We start from the raw sequence: 17,546 nt of genomic DNA, 5'->3' as shown, positions 1-17,546 counted from the left end.
TAATCGTGGTCGTTGTTAGGTTGCTGTTATTTTCTCTCCTCGCCGTCATAGGCTGATCTCCTCAGTCCTGGGACTGGTTCAAGCTCCCACGGTCTTCCACCGTTGTTATTCTAAGACTCCATCGCACTACTAGGGTTACGCTTCTGATGCATTCTGATTAGTCTTCTAGCGATGCTGTGATTGTGTTTAACGTCTGTGTTTGAATTTACTGTGTGAGTTTGTGTGTGGCTGTCTGTCAGTATGTGTGTATAGTACACACTACTTTCCCCTCTGTGTTATTGTACGAAGGTGTCCGAAAATAAGACATAATCTACAAGCTTATAGATCCGATTCTTTTTGGCACGCAACACAGTCGTACTGCAGAGCATAAACCGGGCTTTATTTTGAGTACACCCTGGGAGCGTGATTGTGTGCATGTTTAATTATGATGGGGGCACGGCGGCGAGTCACCCAAAGCTAACTGATCGGGACGCCGTGACCGTTGGCATCCAGTGGAAAAGCAAAGACACACTAATTGGCAATTCTCCTCCCGATATCACAAACAAAAAAGAAAAAAGGCATCTCCCAATCCGAATGTCCCTACCTCTCCTCCAACGAGAGGGAGGGAGATTGTCCGACAGTTTTTTTAAATCTTTTTTTTTTTCTTCTTCTCCTTTCTTTTTCTTATTTTCTTTCAAAAGTGCTCCTTGGGGGGGAGGGGTGGGGGGAGTGGGCAGTGGGTTTTTTGGGGGGATGGTAGAAGGAGGAGGAGGGGGGGCTGTGGTCCACTCAGGACAGTCACGTTCCACAGAAACCTCTCTCTGGGAAGGAGAGAGTGCTATGAAGACAAGATGGCGGCCAGGAGGAGCAGGGCGGAGCCCAGCTGGAGGAAGGAGGTGTGGAGGCGGCCCACGGAGTTGACGTCTCCTCGGGACGGCTCGGCCGACTCGTGACTCGTGTCGTCTGGACGGGAGGAGAGGAAGGGAAGAGGATGATTAGCGTCATCATCACCTTTATTTATACTCTAAGTACAGTTGAGGGCAAGCCCTCATTTTCAATGTAGCCGAGGTTACAATACAAAACAATAAAAAACTATATAAAACATTATAAATTAAACAGTGTAATTTACAAAAGAACAGAGCTAATAAATCAAGTGAAACATGTGCAATCGTGATTGAATGTGGTAAGGATCAGTCCTTTGAACTTGCCAAGAAATGGCAGGGAGGACACTTTTAAAGGTTTTGCAAGTAAGTTCCAGGATGTTGACCTGCATCTGTGTCACTCTAGATTTTAACAAATATAACCATTATTTTATGCTTTAACTATTAAAAAAATAGCAGATATACAAGCTCACAGCGCGGCAAAAAAATCATGACAATTCTTAAGCAAACATTATGTAACTCGAATATTTGCTTCTGGGGGGAGGGGTCCTTGATACATAATGTTTTGAGATGGGGGTTGACATGAAAAGGTTTGAGAACCACTGACATAGAAACATGAGTTTTTCAAAAACTTTTTTTTTCTTTCTTTTTTTTTTGGAAGACATTTATAGAATCGGGCCAAAAATATTCAACTTGCACGAATTTTCACGAATTTAAAAAAAATAACAGATCTACAAGATCGCAGCGCGGCACTCGGTGCCGTGCTGTGAGCTTGTATATCTGCTATTTTTCAATAGTTAAAGCATAAAATAACGGTTTAAGTAATAATGCGCTCCCAGTCTAAATAGCCGGGGATCCAGTCACCAAAATGGGAGGGGACCTGTGATGTTCTGCCGCACTTTTTATTTCTGTTTTATCTATTAGTTTGGTCATTAAGGTCCACAGAATGAGAGGCCTGCTCTGCCGGAAACATCGCAAAAAAAAGTTATGGACATTTGTATATTTCTGTCCCATTGACTCCACTAGAAATATTTAAAAAATAAAAATAAATCTGCTTTAAGTAGCATGTCAGGGGTCAAACTAGGGGTTCTTCATGATTCTGAATCCATTGCAAGCATTTGTTTTGCATGAAGAACATTCCTTGGGCAAAATTTTGGCCACCCAGAACTGTGAAAAGTGGGAAAAAAGTGATGACTCATCACTTTTCACAGTGTTTAGTTGCCAATATTTTGCCCAAGTAATGTTTTTTCATGCAAAACAAATGCTTGCAATGGATTCAGAATGACGAAGAACCCCTAGTTTGACCCCTCACATGCTACTTAAAGCAGATTTATTTTCTTTTTTTAATATTTCTAGTGGAGTCAATGGGACAGTGAATATACAAATGTCCATAACCTTTTTTCGCGATGTTTCCGGCAGAGCAGGCCTCTCATTCTGTGGACCTTAATGACCAAACTAATAGATAAAACAGAAATAAAAAGTGCGGCAGAACATCACAGGTTCAACCCTATTCCTTGAGCTTTTGGGCATGTGGATCCCCGACTAAAATGGTTAAAGATGAGATGGAAAACAAACAACTGGGGACAGCAGGATTCTTCAATGGACAATAACTATATAGATAGCGAGACTCCGACAAGTCGCGTTTCTTTTCCACGGAAGCACAGAAAGTGTGTCCGTGAACGATCAGGCTATCGATAGAAAAATAGAAAAACATTCTGTGACCACTTGAAAAGGTAAGGAAAAAGGAAAAATAGCTGGCTAGTGGTTAGTGGTTTCGTTATGTTTGGGCAGTGAATGAGTTAAGGCATATTTGACTTACTAGCCAGGGATCCTTTTAACACACTCAAACTAAAATAAAGTTATGGATAAGAGCTTCAATATAAAAGGTAGAGGATCACAGCTACACAAAACGAGGTATCACATGCTTAGTACTGAGCCAAAAAAAAAACTGAAATCGTGAGAAATCCAAGCCTCTTAAACACGCCATAGGCGAGGAGATTTGTCAACATCAATTTTCTCTGTGAGTGACTGAACTGTAGCTTAGCAACTACACATTTCTGTGGCCACTGCAACTGCAAGGCTTCCACATTCGTCCTCCTCCTTGATACATCTTGGATCCAAATATTGTACTATACATACATAATATAATAAAACATACATTAACCACTTTAGCCCTATTTTATACCGTGGCTATTTGAAAATAGCCGATCTACAAGCTTTTGTATTTCTACATTGTGGTGTTGGTACTGTGTTGGTACTTTTACTTAAACGTAAACATAATATGCATACATATGTTTTATAGTCTTGTCTTGTCTTGTATGTATTCTTCTATCTTTTTAAACACTGACCCTGGTAGCTGTGCTCTGAGAATTCCTATGCACTTGTGCAATGGCAATGAAGTCTATTCTATTCTATTCTATTAAAAAAAAAACAAGCAGGCTCACACAACACACGACGCAGGCGGGCAGGCAAAGAGACACACCCTTAACAACATGCATAACAATACAAACCTCGAGGTTCTAGGGAATTGTGGATCCTCTCGTCAAAATCGACGCCTTCCTGTACGGTCACTGAATTCTTCACACAATTGTCTGCAACAAAAGGAGGAGAAAAGCAGCGACGTGAATATCTGAGGAGTTACAGAAGACGGCGTCCGCTTTGGAGGACGATGCAACAGAATAGAATAAGATAACCTACTAAGACCGGGAATGATTTTTTTATACTGGCTATTCAAAAATAGCAGATATACAAGCTCATAGCGCGGCACCGAGTGCCGCGCTATGAGCTTGTAGATCTGCTATTTTTGAAAAAACATGAAAATGATTGCAAATCTTTGAATATATATTCTTTTAAAGCGATTTCTTTTAACTCAAATCTTTGCTTCTGGGGGGTCCCTGGAACAACATATTTTGAGATGGGGGTCCGCGACCAAATACATGTAATTCTAGGGGTCCTTGACATTAAAAACTTTGAGCACCACAGATAAAGAAACATACGTTTTTTTCAGAAAACCGTTAGGATTTAGAAGACATTTCTAGGTATTCTTCTGGTCTTAACGGGATAAGAAGAATGGCTTATGGATCAGAACACAATATATTCTTCCTGAAATCCACTTACTGGCAGGCCTGACGAACACTTTGAGACGTAGACAGCTCCTTCTTCCCCTGTCGTCGATAGTAGAGGCTGCAAAACAAAAAAAAAACACAAGACAAAAAAATACACCAAACACGCATTAGAAGAATAGAAATCATTCCGACATGTTTTTTTTTGACTCGACACTGAAAAACCCATCCTTCACAGACCCAACTTCACCAAAACAAAAATGAGACGCTGCCAAGGTCACCTCTAGTATTTCACTTGCATTCCACATGTTGCGTGTCCTTCAATAGAGCAGTGTTGACAGCAACATTTGGATTTAGTTTTAGTCATAGTCCTTTGAATAAAATGGATTCTAGTTTTAGTTTTAGTCTAGTATTAGTTGACTAAATATCATCAGATTTTAGTCGACTAAATCTACAGTTGATTTTAGTCGACTAAATCTACAGTTGATTTAGGTCGACAAAAACATATTTTGGCAGGCCTTGCTGGCATCGTAATACCTGATAATACACTTAATACGCTGAAAATAGCTGATTTACAAGCTTACAATTTTTCAGAGCGCAACACCCAAGTGCAACCAAACATAAAACGACTTGTCTTTGAGCTCTACTGGATCTCTTCTCCACCAGTCCCTCCCTAACATTTTAGTCTAGTTTTTAATTTGTTGACGAAATTGTCCGTATATTTAGTCTTAGTCTTTATATTTAGTCTTTCATCAGCCCTTTTAACCTGACCTCTGTCACTTCCTGGTGCCTGACCAGTCACTCAAAACTGCCTCGTCCGGCCACACACACACACACACACACACACACACACACACACACACACACACACACACACACACACACACACACACACACACACACACACACACACACACACACACACACACACACACACACACACACACACACACACACACACACACACACACACCCCTGTGTGAATGTACAGTGAATGTGTGTGTGTGTGTGAGTGCAGGGACGTGCAGGACCCCTGATTCAACCCGGGAAAAATAATTGGAGAGGCCCTCATTTTCTTTTTTTTATTATATTTTGTCGTTGTCGGGTGGAAACTTTGTATGTCCAAAACAGCTCGTTTTGTATTTAGCATTTTAAAAATGATTTAAACTAGTGAAAACAGCCGATCTACAAGCACACAACGCCTCGCACCGGCTGTTTTCACTACTTTTGTGCAACGGGAGTTGTCCCGCTTTTCCCAATGGCCAGCACGTCCCTGTGTGAGTGACTATTAAGTCACTGTTTTGTTCTGTGAGTGTGTGTGCGTGCAGCCAGCCACACTGCTTGCATACTGCATGTGTGCCTGCTTGCGTGTGCAGCCTGTGCGTTCACAACTATGCACATCTGCGTATACAGAGGATCACTATATCACTTCTCCCAGCTACTTCACTGGGTGGATTCTTTCGCGGCGGTAATAAATTCCCGATAAAAGTAAAGCCCGGCTCAGAGTTCCCTCATACCGTCCTGGACGACTTAGGCTCTCATTTCAAAGGCACTTATCAGATGGCGGGCCGGCTATGAAACAAGATAAAAATCATCTTTAGAACTTGATGATGAGAGTTATGGTCGCTGTCTGCGCAGAAACCTTGTATCTCCGCGTTTCAACTGTGTGTGTGTTTGTGTAAATGAATGCCTTACTTCGTTGCACTAGTAATGAAAATAGTCTCACAATGCTGTGACAAAATAATCTACATTAGACCATTTTCAATTTTTCCATTTCCTGAGAATTTACAGTTTAGGACATACAAGGTTTCCACCCGACAGCGACATAAACGGTATATATTCTGTCTCCGTACGGTGGAAACCTCATAAGCCCCAAACGGTTACTCTTTTCAGGATTCAAATTCAATAGCGTCCAAACATAGCAGATCGACAGGCTCAAAACGCGTCGCTTCTGGATCGGCTACTTCTTTTGGTGCTTTTGTGTGACGCTCTTAAAACATGGAGATAAGAGGTTTCGACGTTCTGCCCGACAGCAATGATATAGGAACCGAGGTAGCAGACGGGGCAAAGCGATGGGAAAAGGGGGGTGGTGGGGTGGGGGGGACAGAATCACGTCGCTTCTGTCTGTGTCAGCAAGTATCGAGTAACTTAGCTCACACCCGACAGTGGCTGGAACTCTCTCCCTCTCATTTTATGGCTCCGTTACACAGTACAATTCTGAGAGTAAAAGGCACTCTATATAAGTGATATATTTTGGTAAAAACCCAAAAGTATTTTTGTTAAAGTCTAAGCTCAATATTCTGATGGTAATCGTTGCTATAGAGTGTTTGTTCAGTAACAGGGGTCTCCCCGGTCTCTCCAAGCTAAATAAATGTTAAAGGAGTAGTTCACCCCCAAAATGACTATTTCTGTTGATAACTCACGCCATGGAGACTTAAGTTCAATACATTGTTTTTGTATTATAGTACATTTACCCCCATTGATTCTGGATGCCAAATGCATTTTCGATGCTTGATTTCTACACAGAGAGGACAATTCTTTCAGCATAAGATGCTGCATTCAAGTTCAGGAGAGTTTGGACAAGGCAATTCTCTTAAACGCCGCCTTCAGGTAAGGCATGGAAAGAGGGCATTTGCATTTCTTTCAACATAGTAAAAACTGCATTCATGGTCTGCAGAGGGAAGGGCAGGGGCTCAAGCCCCCTTTTTGATGACTATGTGTGCACGTACGTGCCTGCTGGATGGAGTGTGTACGAATGGAACCAAATGCGTAAAAGGTGCATGACCAGCTGCAACACTTGATCCATGCAGCATTAGTCATGTCCTCCAGCACGCTGTGTCAGGGCTGGATGAAAGGAGGACTCTGATCTTTTGATTTAAGCAAACGTGCTGTAGAAATACTCTTGTTACTGTTAGGGATCAATAGAGTCTTATCTTATGTGTCATAACAGACACATATGTACACCTGCCATCATTTATCTTTCTGTTCCCGCAATAATTTACAGAGAAATTGGGAATATTTTGGGCATATTTATGAATGATGATCAATCATAACCTCCACCGGCTGTCAGTCTGTCAGTCTGTCACACGTCACACTTTTGCCCTTCTCATATCTCTGCAACCGTTGCCCCGATCCATGCCAAATTTTGCACACACACTCCTTGCCTGCCAAACCACAACCTCCATCAATTCTCACATGGCCCTCTTCTAGCGCCACCATGAGGCCGATTCTTGCAAAACACATTTTTGGACACTCCTCCTACAAATTTTGCCCTAAAATCACGCGAATCACTTGCTCTACTCTCATGTCTTCAACATGGATCTGTCCCATATAGCACCACCATCAGACAGATTTTTTTCGACACTGCTCCTATACATTTTGCTCTAAAATCACACTGCGATTAGGGAGTCTTACTGGTTAATCACAGTGAAACAGTACATCTAATCGACATTTTACATCTTTTGAAATCTCTAATAGTAATGCTACATATATTTTATATTGTTAATCTCAAACTGCAAAGTAGCACAAGGTATCAAATACATGTAGTGGATTAAAAAAGTGCAGATACACCACACACACACACTACAGAAAGTCATACATAAACACACACACGCTCGCTCGCTCGCTCGCTCGCTCGCTCGCTCGTACATCAGCAGACTGGCTCAGATAGCATGTAACCCAAGGCTTTGGTGTGACTGTGCGGTGAATTAGACATAGGCTGATATAAATACCAAGGGATCAGATGTTTGCCTTGTGAGGATCACTTTATCTCTGGGAACAAAGCACTCTGGTCTCCTACCTCCTGAGCTCCTCCGCCGGGAGGAGCTCAGCTAAAACAACGTCTGGGCCCACCGTTAGCATTAGCAATGTCACTGCTTCTCAAACAGTGTTGATTCTGACAGCTAATGTTGATTGTAGTTTCAGTCATAGTCTTTTGAATGACATTTCATTTGGTTTTAGTCGTATTTCAGTCATTTGAAAGGTTTAGTTTGAGTCTAGTTGTAGTTGGCAAAATGTCGTACGATTTTAGTCGACTAAATGTACAGTTGATTTTGTCGTCGAAAATGTATTTTGGTGGGCCTTGATGGCGTCGTAATGCCTGATTTTACACCTGGTTGCATGCTGAAAATAGCCGATCTACAAGCTCACAACGCGTCGCACAGCGACGCGTTGTGAGCTTGTAGATCTGCTATTTTCAGAGCACAACACCCGAGCGTAACCAAACACATAATGACTTGTCTTTTAGTTCTACCGGATCTCTTCTCCACCAGTCCCTCCCTAACATTTTAGTCTAGTTTTTATTTGTTGACGAAATTGACATTATATTTAGTCTTAGTTTTAGTCATCATAACTTAGTTTTTATTTGGTTATAATTTAGTTTTCATCAGGGAAAAGATTTAGTCGACTAACATTTTTCGTCATAGTTTTTAGTCTAGTTTCGTTATTTATTTATTTTTTACATGGCCGTCAACCATCATCTTCAATTTTCAGCGAGGGACCCCCATAAGAGAAGTTTTATGTTGTTAAATTATATTTCTTAAATGATTCAAAACGAGTCACACTTTTTCCAAGGTTCTTTGAAATCTTTCACCGATCTAATTATGAGCAATGCATCACACTGATCTGCTATTTTCGAAGAGAAAAGAAAGATGCTATATTAAATAATTTTGCTGGGGACCCCCCCAAGGCCCCCTGGGGGTCCCCGGACATCACTTTGAGAACCCCTCCCTCCAAAAGAATCCTTAATCTTAACTATACTGTATCACAAAATGTGTAATCATGAAAACTTGGCAACTCACTCAAACATCTTATTTGGCCAGCTGTTGCACCTTGCCCTCAACTTCCTCACTACGGTATTACACAAGAGTTAAAATAACCAGAACATTGTACAATCCATCTCTCCCTTCATCGGGTACACAGAGGAACACAGACATCACACTATAAAACACAGGTCAACACTATAAGCACCAAAAGGCCTAGAATTATTGAATGCTTTAACTATTGAAAAATAGCAGATATACAAGCTCACAGCGCGGCACCAAGTGCCGCGCTGCGAGCTTGTAGATCTGCTATTTTTTTTTAAGTTTTGAAAATGTGTGCAAATCTTTGAATATATGTATTTTTAAAGCGAACGTATGTAACTCAAATATTGCTTCTGGGGGTGGTCCCTGGAACTAGATATTTTGAGATGGGGGTCCGTGGCCAAATACATATCATTTTGGGGGTCCTTCACATGAAAAAGTTTAAGCACCACTGACATAGTAGTCTCTCAAGAACAGACTAACTAAGCTACAGTTAAGTGAAAAGGACCTTTTCTTTGACGATGGCTGGCAGATTGCTGACACAGAAACATAGGTTTTTAAAAAAAAACCTTAGAAGGATTCAAAAGACACTTAAAGAATCGGGTCAAAATTCTAATTTTCACAATTTCGCAAAAATAGCAGATCTACAAGCTCGCAGCCGCGCTGTGAGCTTGTAAGGAAAAAGGAAAAAGGCTTGATCCTGGTCAACTCTGGCTAGGGAAAGCCGATGAATTGTAGTGGCCCATCACTTAAAAGTGAGGCGTAATAGTTACTTAGTGCTTTTAATGTAATCTATAAATTCCAGGAAAATCTTTATCTGTACTGTATGTGTATCTATCTGTCTGGGTTGTTTTATGCTCACACAGTATATGGAGGTGACTTGGTCTATGCCCCAATATGGAGTTTATCGATGTCATACTGTAACACTGATGTCATAGACTGGCCTCAGAGTACTGTGATAACGGCTACTAGGTAATAATTGTGATTAATGGCAGGGATTTACAATCATCAGCAGCGTAACAGTCCTTATCATTTGAGTCATAGTAATGGTGCCGCCAGGTCCCTCTCCCTCTCTCTCTATATGGCAGAGAGAGGGAGGGAGAGAGAGAGAGAGAGACAGAGACAGAGAGAGAGTAAGGATGGGGCGATATGAAAATGTCATATCACGATTATTGTGACAAAATAAATCGCGATTTACGATATTATCGCTATAATCTAAATCCATTATCTTGGGGCAGAACATTTGCCAAAAAATAGCAGATCTGCAAGATCACAACGCGTTGTGAGCTTGTAGATCGTCTATTTGATAGAGTGAAAAAAAGACTGTATCAAGTATGTAAACTTTAAGTACCTTTTACCAATTATAGAGGGTTTAAATGGTACCGGATACGCAGCTCGGCAAATAAAAGGTGAATTGATCCCAGTGCATGACGGAGGACGACATCACGAGGAATGAAATCTCCACAATACGATTATTTCAAGTGTTTTTTTACCCCGATAAACGATAATATCGCGTATCGTCCCATCCCTAAGAGAGAGAGAGAGAGAGAGAGAGAGAGAGAGAGAGAGAGAGAGGGGGAGAGAGAGAGGGAGAGAGAGAGGGGGACCTGGCAGGGGCGTCACACCAAATTCTGGGCCCTGGGTACAAGGATTCACTGCGGGCCCCCCATGAATGTTAACTATTGAAAAATAGCAGATATACAAGCTGCCGCGCTGTGAGCTTGTAGATCTGCTATTTTTGAAAAATCGTGAAAATGTGTGCAAGAAACCTATGTCAAGGACCCCCAAGATGATATGTATTTGGCCACGGACCCCGAATCTCAAAATATTTCGTTCCAGGGACCCCCAGAAGCAAAATTTGAGTTAGAAATGTTTGCTTAAAAAAAGACATATTCAAAGACTTTCACACATTTTCACAACTTTTCAAAAATAGCAGATCTACAAAGCTCGCCGAGTGCCGTGCTGTGAGCTTGTATATCTGCTATTTTTCAATAGATAAAGTTATTAGGGCCCCTCCTCCACCTTGGGCCCCAGTAACCCGAATTATTGAATGCTTTAACTATTGAAAAATAGCAGATATATACAAGCTCACAGCGCGGCACCGAGTGCCGCGCTGCGAGCTTGTAGATCTGCTATTTTTTGAAAAAGTTGTGAAAATGTGTGCAAATCTTTGAATATATGTATTTTTAAAGCGAACGTATGTAACTCAAATATTGCTTCTGGGGGGGGGTGGTCCCTGGAACAGTCCCACTTTCCTACCCCTTGCGACACCCCTGGGACCTGGGCTTTTGAAGCAGGAAGGGGGGCTTTACCAGGGAGACAGTCATCTCTCTCACACAGGGAGAGCCAGACTCTCAACTGTCTCCTCGCAAAATTGGATTTCTATCCCCCCGAGATTAGGATCAGACTTCCCCCTCTCTTTGTGACCCGCTCACCGCTCTATTAGAAAAACATGCACGGCTCCGAGGACCGCCAGAGAAAAGCCCCTCCTGGCCCGGGTTGGTTCAGGCCCCCGAACGTCAAGTCTCCGATGACCTTTGACCTGTCTGTGCACCCCCCAGAAACCCACCCCCCTGCTGATCCCACTATAGGGTGGCTTCCTGTAAAGCCACCGTTTCTCAAGGTAGGGTCCGGGGGACCGCCAGAGGGTCCGAATGGACTGGTCTGACCCGTGACGGGGAAAAAAGTGAGAAAAAAAATCGGTCATTAAATGTCTGGAAAATAAATTTGGTAAAAAAAGAAGCTAAAATCGTGGGGGCCTGCCCATAAATCCGAAGGTATTGTGAACCTAATATCGTGATTCGAATCGTTATATAATATAAATGGTAAGACGGGATTCAGTTCCTAGTGGATTCATCGCGACTCAGAAATGCACCTTTCTGGTTCTAGTTTTCTTTATAGTGCTCGGTGTGAACGACCCTTAGGGGTCCATTCGGTTCCATTTGTACACTTTTAAAGAAACACTGAGGATTTTTACAGAGTAGACTGGAGTCCCAGAGTCACAAATGTGTATCAAATGTGTGTTCCGTAAGCCTAATGCATATTCAACTAGTGGGTCCTTGAAATTAAAAAGAGGTTGAGAAACTGAACTAAACTCAGGGTTCCCACTGTCATGAAATTCCTGGAAATATTTTGAAATTAGAAAAATATTTTTCCAGTACTGGAAAGGTTTTGGAATTTATCAAGGGTCCTGGAAGATCCTGGAAGAAATAGCTATGCATTGTCTTTGGTTATTGATTTTGTTAATACCTCTGAAATGACAAATTAAGTGAAATTAGCCGATCTACATGCTCACAACGCGTTGTGAGCATGTAGATCTGCTATTCTCACAATAGAACCGTGTCATACAAAATTCCTCAACTCTAGTGCTCGTCAGGGTGGGGGTCCCCAGTTAAAACATGATTATTTCGGGGTCACGGCCTAAAAAGGTTGAGAACCACTGGCATACACTACCTGTCTTTGGGCATTGCACATAGGAGTAAGCAACCTGTTATTGAGCTGAATTATTGTTATATAGTCCTGGAAATTGGGTTAAATATTCTGGAAAAGTTTTGGAAAGATTTTGGAAATTATTTGTTAAAGATTTGTGGGAACCCTGTAAACTATACTGGTAAAATATCTCGTTGTTACAGACCTGTAAAAAGGTCCCCATTTGGACCCCTGGTGAGCCCCAGAACCCCACATTGAGAACCGCTAGCGCACACTATGGGACGCTTCCTGTAAAAAAACGCTGCCCGAGCCTGTCAGCCAACCACAGGTGTCATCCATTTGACTTCGACCCCCTCCTCCACCCACCCCCCCTCTCCTCCACCCACCCCCGCCCGAGGGGAATATGACTATCAGCGCAGAGGGGGGACAAAGGAGTATCTGTGTTGGTTGGGGCGAGACAAGCGGACATCGTTTGTGTCATTGTCAGTTCACACTATGCCCCCAACCCCGCTTTGCATGTACAACACTGGTATTAACTATCAACCCACTGTGTTCCTCCTTTTGTTGTGTCAGAGACATGGCAAACATGCAATATGACACGGACACCGCAAACTCCCGATGCTGCCTGCCGATAACGCAGAGAGAGAGCGAAAGAGAGAGGCGGTTTACTGTAACGCAAACCAGCTTGTTCGGATCAACATATTTTTACTGTCATCTTGGTGGGGAGAAAAATATGTAAAATTGTGTGTTATTCAGGAATGAGGAATTTATTTTCACGGCACGGCAAAGTGAATTTCAGGCCCTTTGAAAGAGTCATAAATACGGTACCTCAATTGACACAGAGGATTTGACTGCGAAATTCCCCGTGTATAAAACACAATAATACTATATATAATCGAAGAAATGTGTCAAATACATTTTTCCCCAAACTCCCTCCCCCTCCCCCAAGCAGTCGAGGGTTCGCGGAAACCTTACTTAACACACAAAACGATGATGTCAAATTTCACTTCCAAGTACTAAGAACTTTCCCCCCCGCACTGAAGTTATGCGATCTTTCAGAAAGAAAAAAAGAAAAAAAACAGCCAGGGCGAAAGTTCAGAAGATGCTGGTGGTGGTGTGTGGAGTGTCTTGTTTCCACACCTAGTGTTCTGGTTTCCATACGAGCTGTTTGTTATTTCATACTGTATGTCTGATTCTGTGTTCCTGAGCAAAAAACCCATTTAGGCCTAGAATTATTGAATGCTTTAACTATTGAAAAATAGCAGATATACAAGGCACCGAGTGCCGCGCTGTGAGCTTGTAAATCTGCTATTTTTGAAAAAGTCATGAAAATGTGTGCAAATCTAAAGCGAACATTTGTAACTCAAATGTTGCTTTTGGGGGGGACCCTGGAACTAAATACTTTGAGATGGGGGTCTGTGGCCAAATACACATCATTTTGGGGGTCCTTCCACACCTAGTGTTCTGGTTTCCATACGAGCTGTTTGTTATTTCATACTGTATGTCTGATTCTGTGTTCCTGAGCAAAAAGGAAGGAAGGAAAAAGACAGACAGAGACAGACAGACAGACAGACAGACAGACTGACCCAGGGTATTTGGCGGAACAAAGATCTGTCAGTGACTCACAAATTTGAGTCACTGACAGAAATTGGCTCCAGGCCATGTGGACTGTCTGCACATTATGGGATGGGACGATTTGAAAAGTTCATATCGCGATTATTGTGACAAAAATAAATCGATATTATCGTGATAATCAAAATCCATTATCCCGGGGCGGAGCATTTGCCAAAAAATAGCAGATCTACAAGCTCACAACGCGTCGCGACGCGTGATCGGCTATTTTTTGGCAAAGACATTTGAGTACCTGAGATCTAAGTCCATATTTGATTTTTTTAATAAAGATATTTTTTGATTCACCAGACTGTAAACCACAAACTAGTCATTTTTGATCTGTAAACTTTTTAATGCACTCCCCCCTAATTTTGTTCAATTGTCTGTTTTAATGTTATCTGCTCCCTTTGTCTGCTGAATATTGCTTGTACCGACTTATACTGTTGTTCCACAAACTGTTGGAGATATACTGTTTTTTCCACTTTCCATAAGTATTATGTCTTATAATTCCTAATCCTAATATATGAGTTAAATAACAAAATCTAATTCGACAAAATGAGGGGGGAGTGCATTAAGAATTTTAAAGGATTAAAAACTTCTAGTTTGTGGTTTACAGTCTGGTAAATCATATTCAAAATGGTAAAATATGGACTTTCATCTCAGGTACTCATTTGATAGAGAGTGAAAAAAAGACTGTATCAAGTATGTATATTCTAAGTAGCTTTTACCAAATATAGAGGATTAACGGATATGCAGCTCGGCAAATAAAAGGTGAATTGATCCCCCTGTGCATGACGGAGGACAATATCACGATAAATCAAATCTCCACGATACGATTGTCTTGAGTGTTTTTTAAATCACGATAAACGATAATATCGCTTATCGTCCCATCCCTACTGCTCTCTCTCTCTCTCTCTCTATCGCTTATCGTCCCATCCCTACTGCTCTCTCTCTCTCTCTCTCTCTCTCTCTGTGGATGCTCTCTACTCTGTACATTAAGTGCATACATGACCATCCATCATCAAAGGCCTCAACGAACGAACATCATCTCGACTCAATTTCACATTAAGTGGAGCCCGTCAGTTAACCCGGGGTTTAAGTCAATTACCAGTCCACAGATGCCAGAGCCCCCTGCGCCATTTCACCTAATTCAGTGGAAAAAAATATCCCTCAGATCCCCGGTCGGATCGGCCAACCAAAGCATGCAGTCTTTGAGGACCGCCAATTCGTCAAGACCGTCATTCCAGAATCGCATGGTGCGGGTTTGAGGCGTTAGGCCTCTCCACGCTCTGTAAAGCCCGATTTATACTTAGTTGCGTGCCCGTGTCGCGCTCAGTAAACAGCAGATCTACAAGCTCGCAACGCGTCGCGAATGAGACGCGCTGTGAGCTTGTATGTCTGCTGCTTACGGCATGCCACGCAGCACCAGCCGTGCACGTATAAATTAGGCTTAAGAGGGAATGCAGCAGGGAAAGTTTCTAGATTTTTCCCCTGACTCGTATTTCCCAATCTAGCACTTCTCTCCCCCACACTGGATCATATCTGTAATATTATGGTCATGGAACTACTTTATGATCTGTTCTCCACACACCGTAGCCAAGTCGTGACTTATTAAGGTAGTAAGGTTACACATTCCAAGTTAAAAGGTGCAATACGTCATATTTTCTCGTTGAATAGCAATAATATATTCTGATAGCAATCGTTGCTACAGACTAGACTAGAGTAGTGTCTGTGTGTTCAGTAACAGGAGTCTACTCGTCTCTTTAGCTCTTAAGTAAACAGAAAATGCTTTTATAGGTTGAGGGATACCAATTTGATCCAATCAAGAGAGAGGACGCATACAGGATACATGATTGGATGAAATTGGACAAACCACCTGAAAATGTGTTTTCTGTTCTTTGAAGTGCTACAGAGAGCTTTAACTTTTTTCAAACACCCTTTTTGTGTTAGCCAAAAACAATTCACTGACACTTACTGTAAGTACTAGTACTCGGGGCTTTACATTGCAGTTTCCCTTTAATGTTCGTATAGTGTGTATTAGGGCACAGCAATATATTGATATTATATCAATATATGGTGATATGAGACTAGATATCATCTTGAATCTTGGATACCGTTGTTGTCAGGCAGAAACAAGCTACCTCCATTTTCTTCTTCATTTAAACAGAACACCCTTTATGTCTGGGTGTGTGTTTTACAAATATTGAACCAATGAAAATAGTGCTTAAAGAATAAAAAAATGTACTGCCACAATACTATTGATTGACGATTATCAATACAGAGGCATTCGGTCAAAAGTATTGTGACATTTGGTTTTGTCCATATCGCCCAGCCCTACCAGGTAATACAGCTCACAGTGTCTGTCATTTGGTCTCATTTGGGTCACTATGGAACAGAAATTAATCAGCCAGATCTAGCATGGAGTGTGCTGTGTGTTCTTTAGCCTCGTCCCCTCCGGGCAGAGAGGCTTCAGTTGTAAAAACACGTCTCTTCCCAGAGGCTTGTTTACCAGATGCTTCTCCCGAGCAGAAGAAAAGCCCAGCCCAGCCACTCTCTGCAACAAAACACCCTCCAGAATGCGAGGAGACCTCAACAGTGGCGATGCCTTCCCCCTGCGGCTCGCGTTTTGGCTCAGCCCTCATCGCAGAGACTTGCAAAACAAAAGTCCTCCAGGGTGATTTGTGCTTTAGTCGTGTTCCGGTGTCGCACACCCCCTCAAAGAGAGCTGATCTACAAGCTCTCGACGTGTCTCAGCACAACGCCCTTGTGAGCTGGTAGATCATCTTATGTTTGGTGCGCCACATGCCGCATAGCCATGCATAAATCAGTCGTTACATTGCTTGTTGTGTTTCCCCGCATGGTTAAATGCTTTGGCACCCGAAGTTGGTACTCAAATCTTAAGGTTGAAATCTTCAAAGTGTGGCGTGATATGAGGACGCAAAACACCACGGTTCTGTGCTGATGTCGGACATTTTTGGAGCTGTGTGAAGCACAGGCTCCCTATACGTGGCCGTGTGGGTCTGTCTGTGTGTCTGTCTGTCTGTCTGTCTGTCTGTATGTAGCCTGAACTTCCTAAACTTCGGCACGCCACTAGTCCCACAGTTTTGCCACCACACACTCGCGCCATATGTCAAATCGACCGGCTTACTCGGGAATCGTGGGCTATTACTTTTCTAAGAGAAAGGTTATATAGTTTAATTGATATTAATTTATTAGTGAATTAATTTTCCCCATTGACTTATAATGGGAATCGCAAAAACTCACATTCAATTATTTGTCTCTCGCAAACCATAGGGGCTAGAGTTTCAAGACTTGGAGAGGAGGTTCATAATGATTTCAAGGATTAAATAAAAAATAATTGTGTCATTTGGCCGCATGGTGGCGCCATAACACCCCACTTTACGTTTTGGCCTGTAACTCTTGAACCGTAGGTCGGAAAATTAAAAATATTTTTTCCCTGGATTCCTTGGGTCATGACGCATCTCCCCATATAGGCCACGCCCATTTGCGCCATGATAGATTTTCCGCCATCTTGAATTTTCTCCATAACACACTTTTTGCTCCTTTTCCTACATATTTTCTTCAAATGTCACAAAAATCGGTACACATGATCCACACACACACACACACACACACACACACACACACACACACACACACACACACACACACACACACACACACACACACACACACACACACACACACACACACACACACACACACACACACACACACACACACACACACACACACACAGCTCCACTTCACACGGGTGTGAT

At 42.2% G+C, this 17,546-nt stretch overlaps 1 protein-coding gene across 1 annotated transcript in view; it reads right to left on the bottom strand.

The window, feature by feature from the left end:
* Nucleotides 1-817: 817 nt before the first annotated feature.
* Nucleotides 818-17,546, bottom strand: part of LOC308299433 (ephrin-A5b-like) — a gene marked incomplete at both ends in the record, with an annotated part of 116,638 nt that continues 99,909 nt past the window's right edge. Inside the window, 3 exons of the mRNA XM_080743210.1 lie at nt 818-942; nt 3,371-3,451; nt 3,951-4,043. Of these exons, the coding sequence (XP_080599336.1) occupies nt 818-942; nt 3,371-3,451; nt 3,951-4,043 (299 nt within the window). The remainder of the gene's footprint in view (nt 943-3,370; nt 3,452-3,950; nt 4,044-17,546) is intronic.

The sequence above is a fragment of the Nannobrachium achirus genome (assembly GCF_963921795.1).
Source record: "Nannobrachium achirus genome assembly, chromosome: 15".
NCBI classification, from domain to species: domain Eukaryota; kingdom Metazoa; phylum Chordata; class Actinopteri; order Myctophiformes; family Myctophidae; genus Nannobrachium; species Nannobrachium achirus.
Note: the sequence above shows the minus strand (reverse complement) of the source record. Positions and strands in the feature narration are given on the sequence as shown.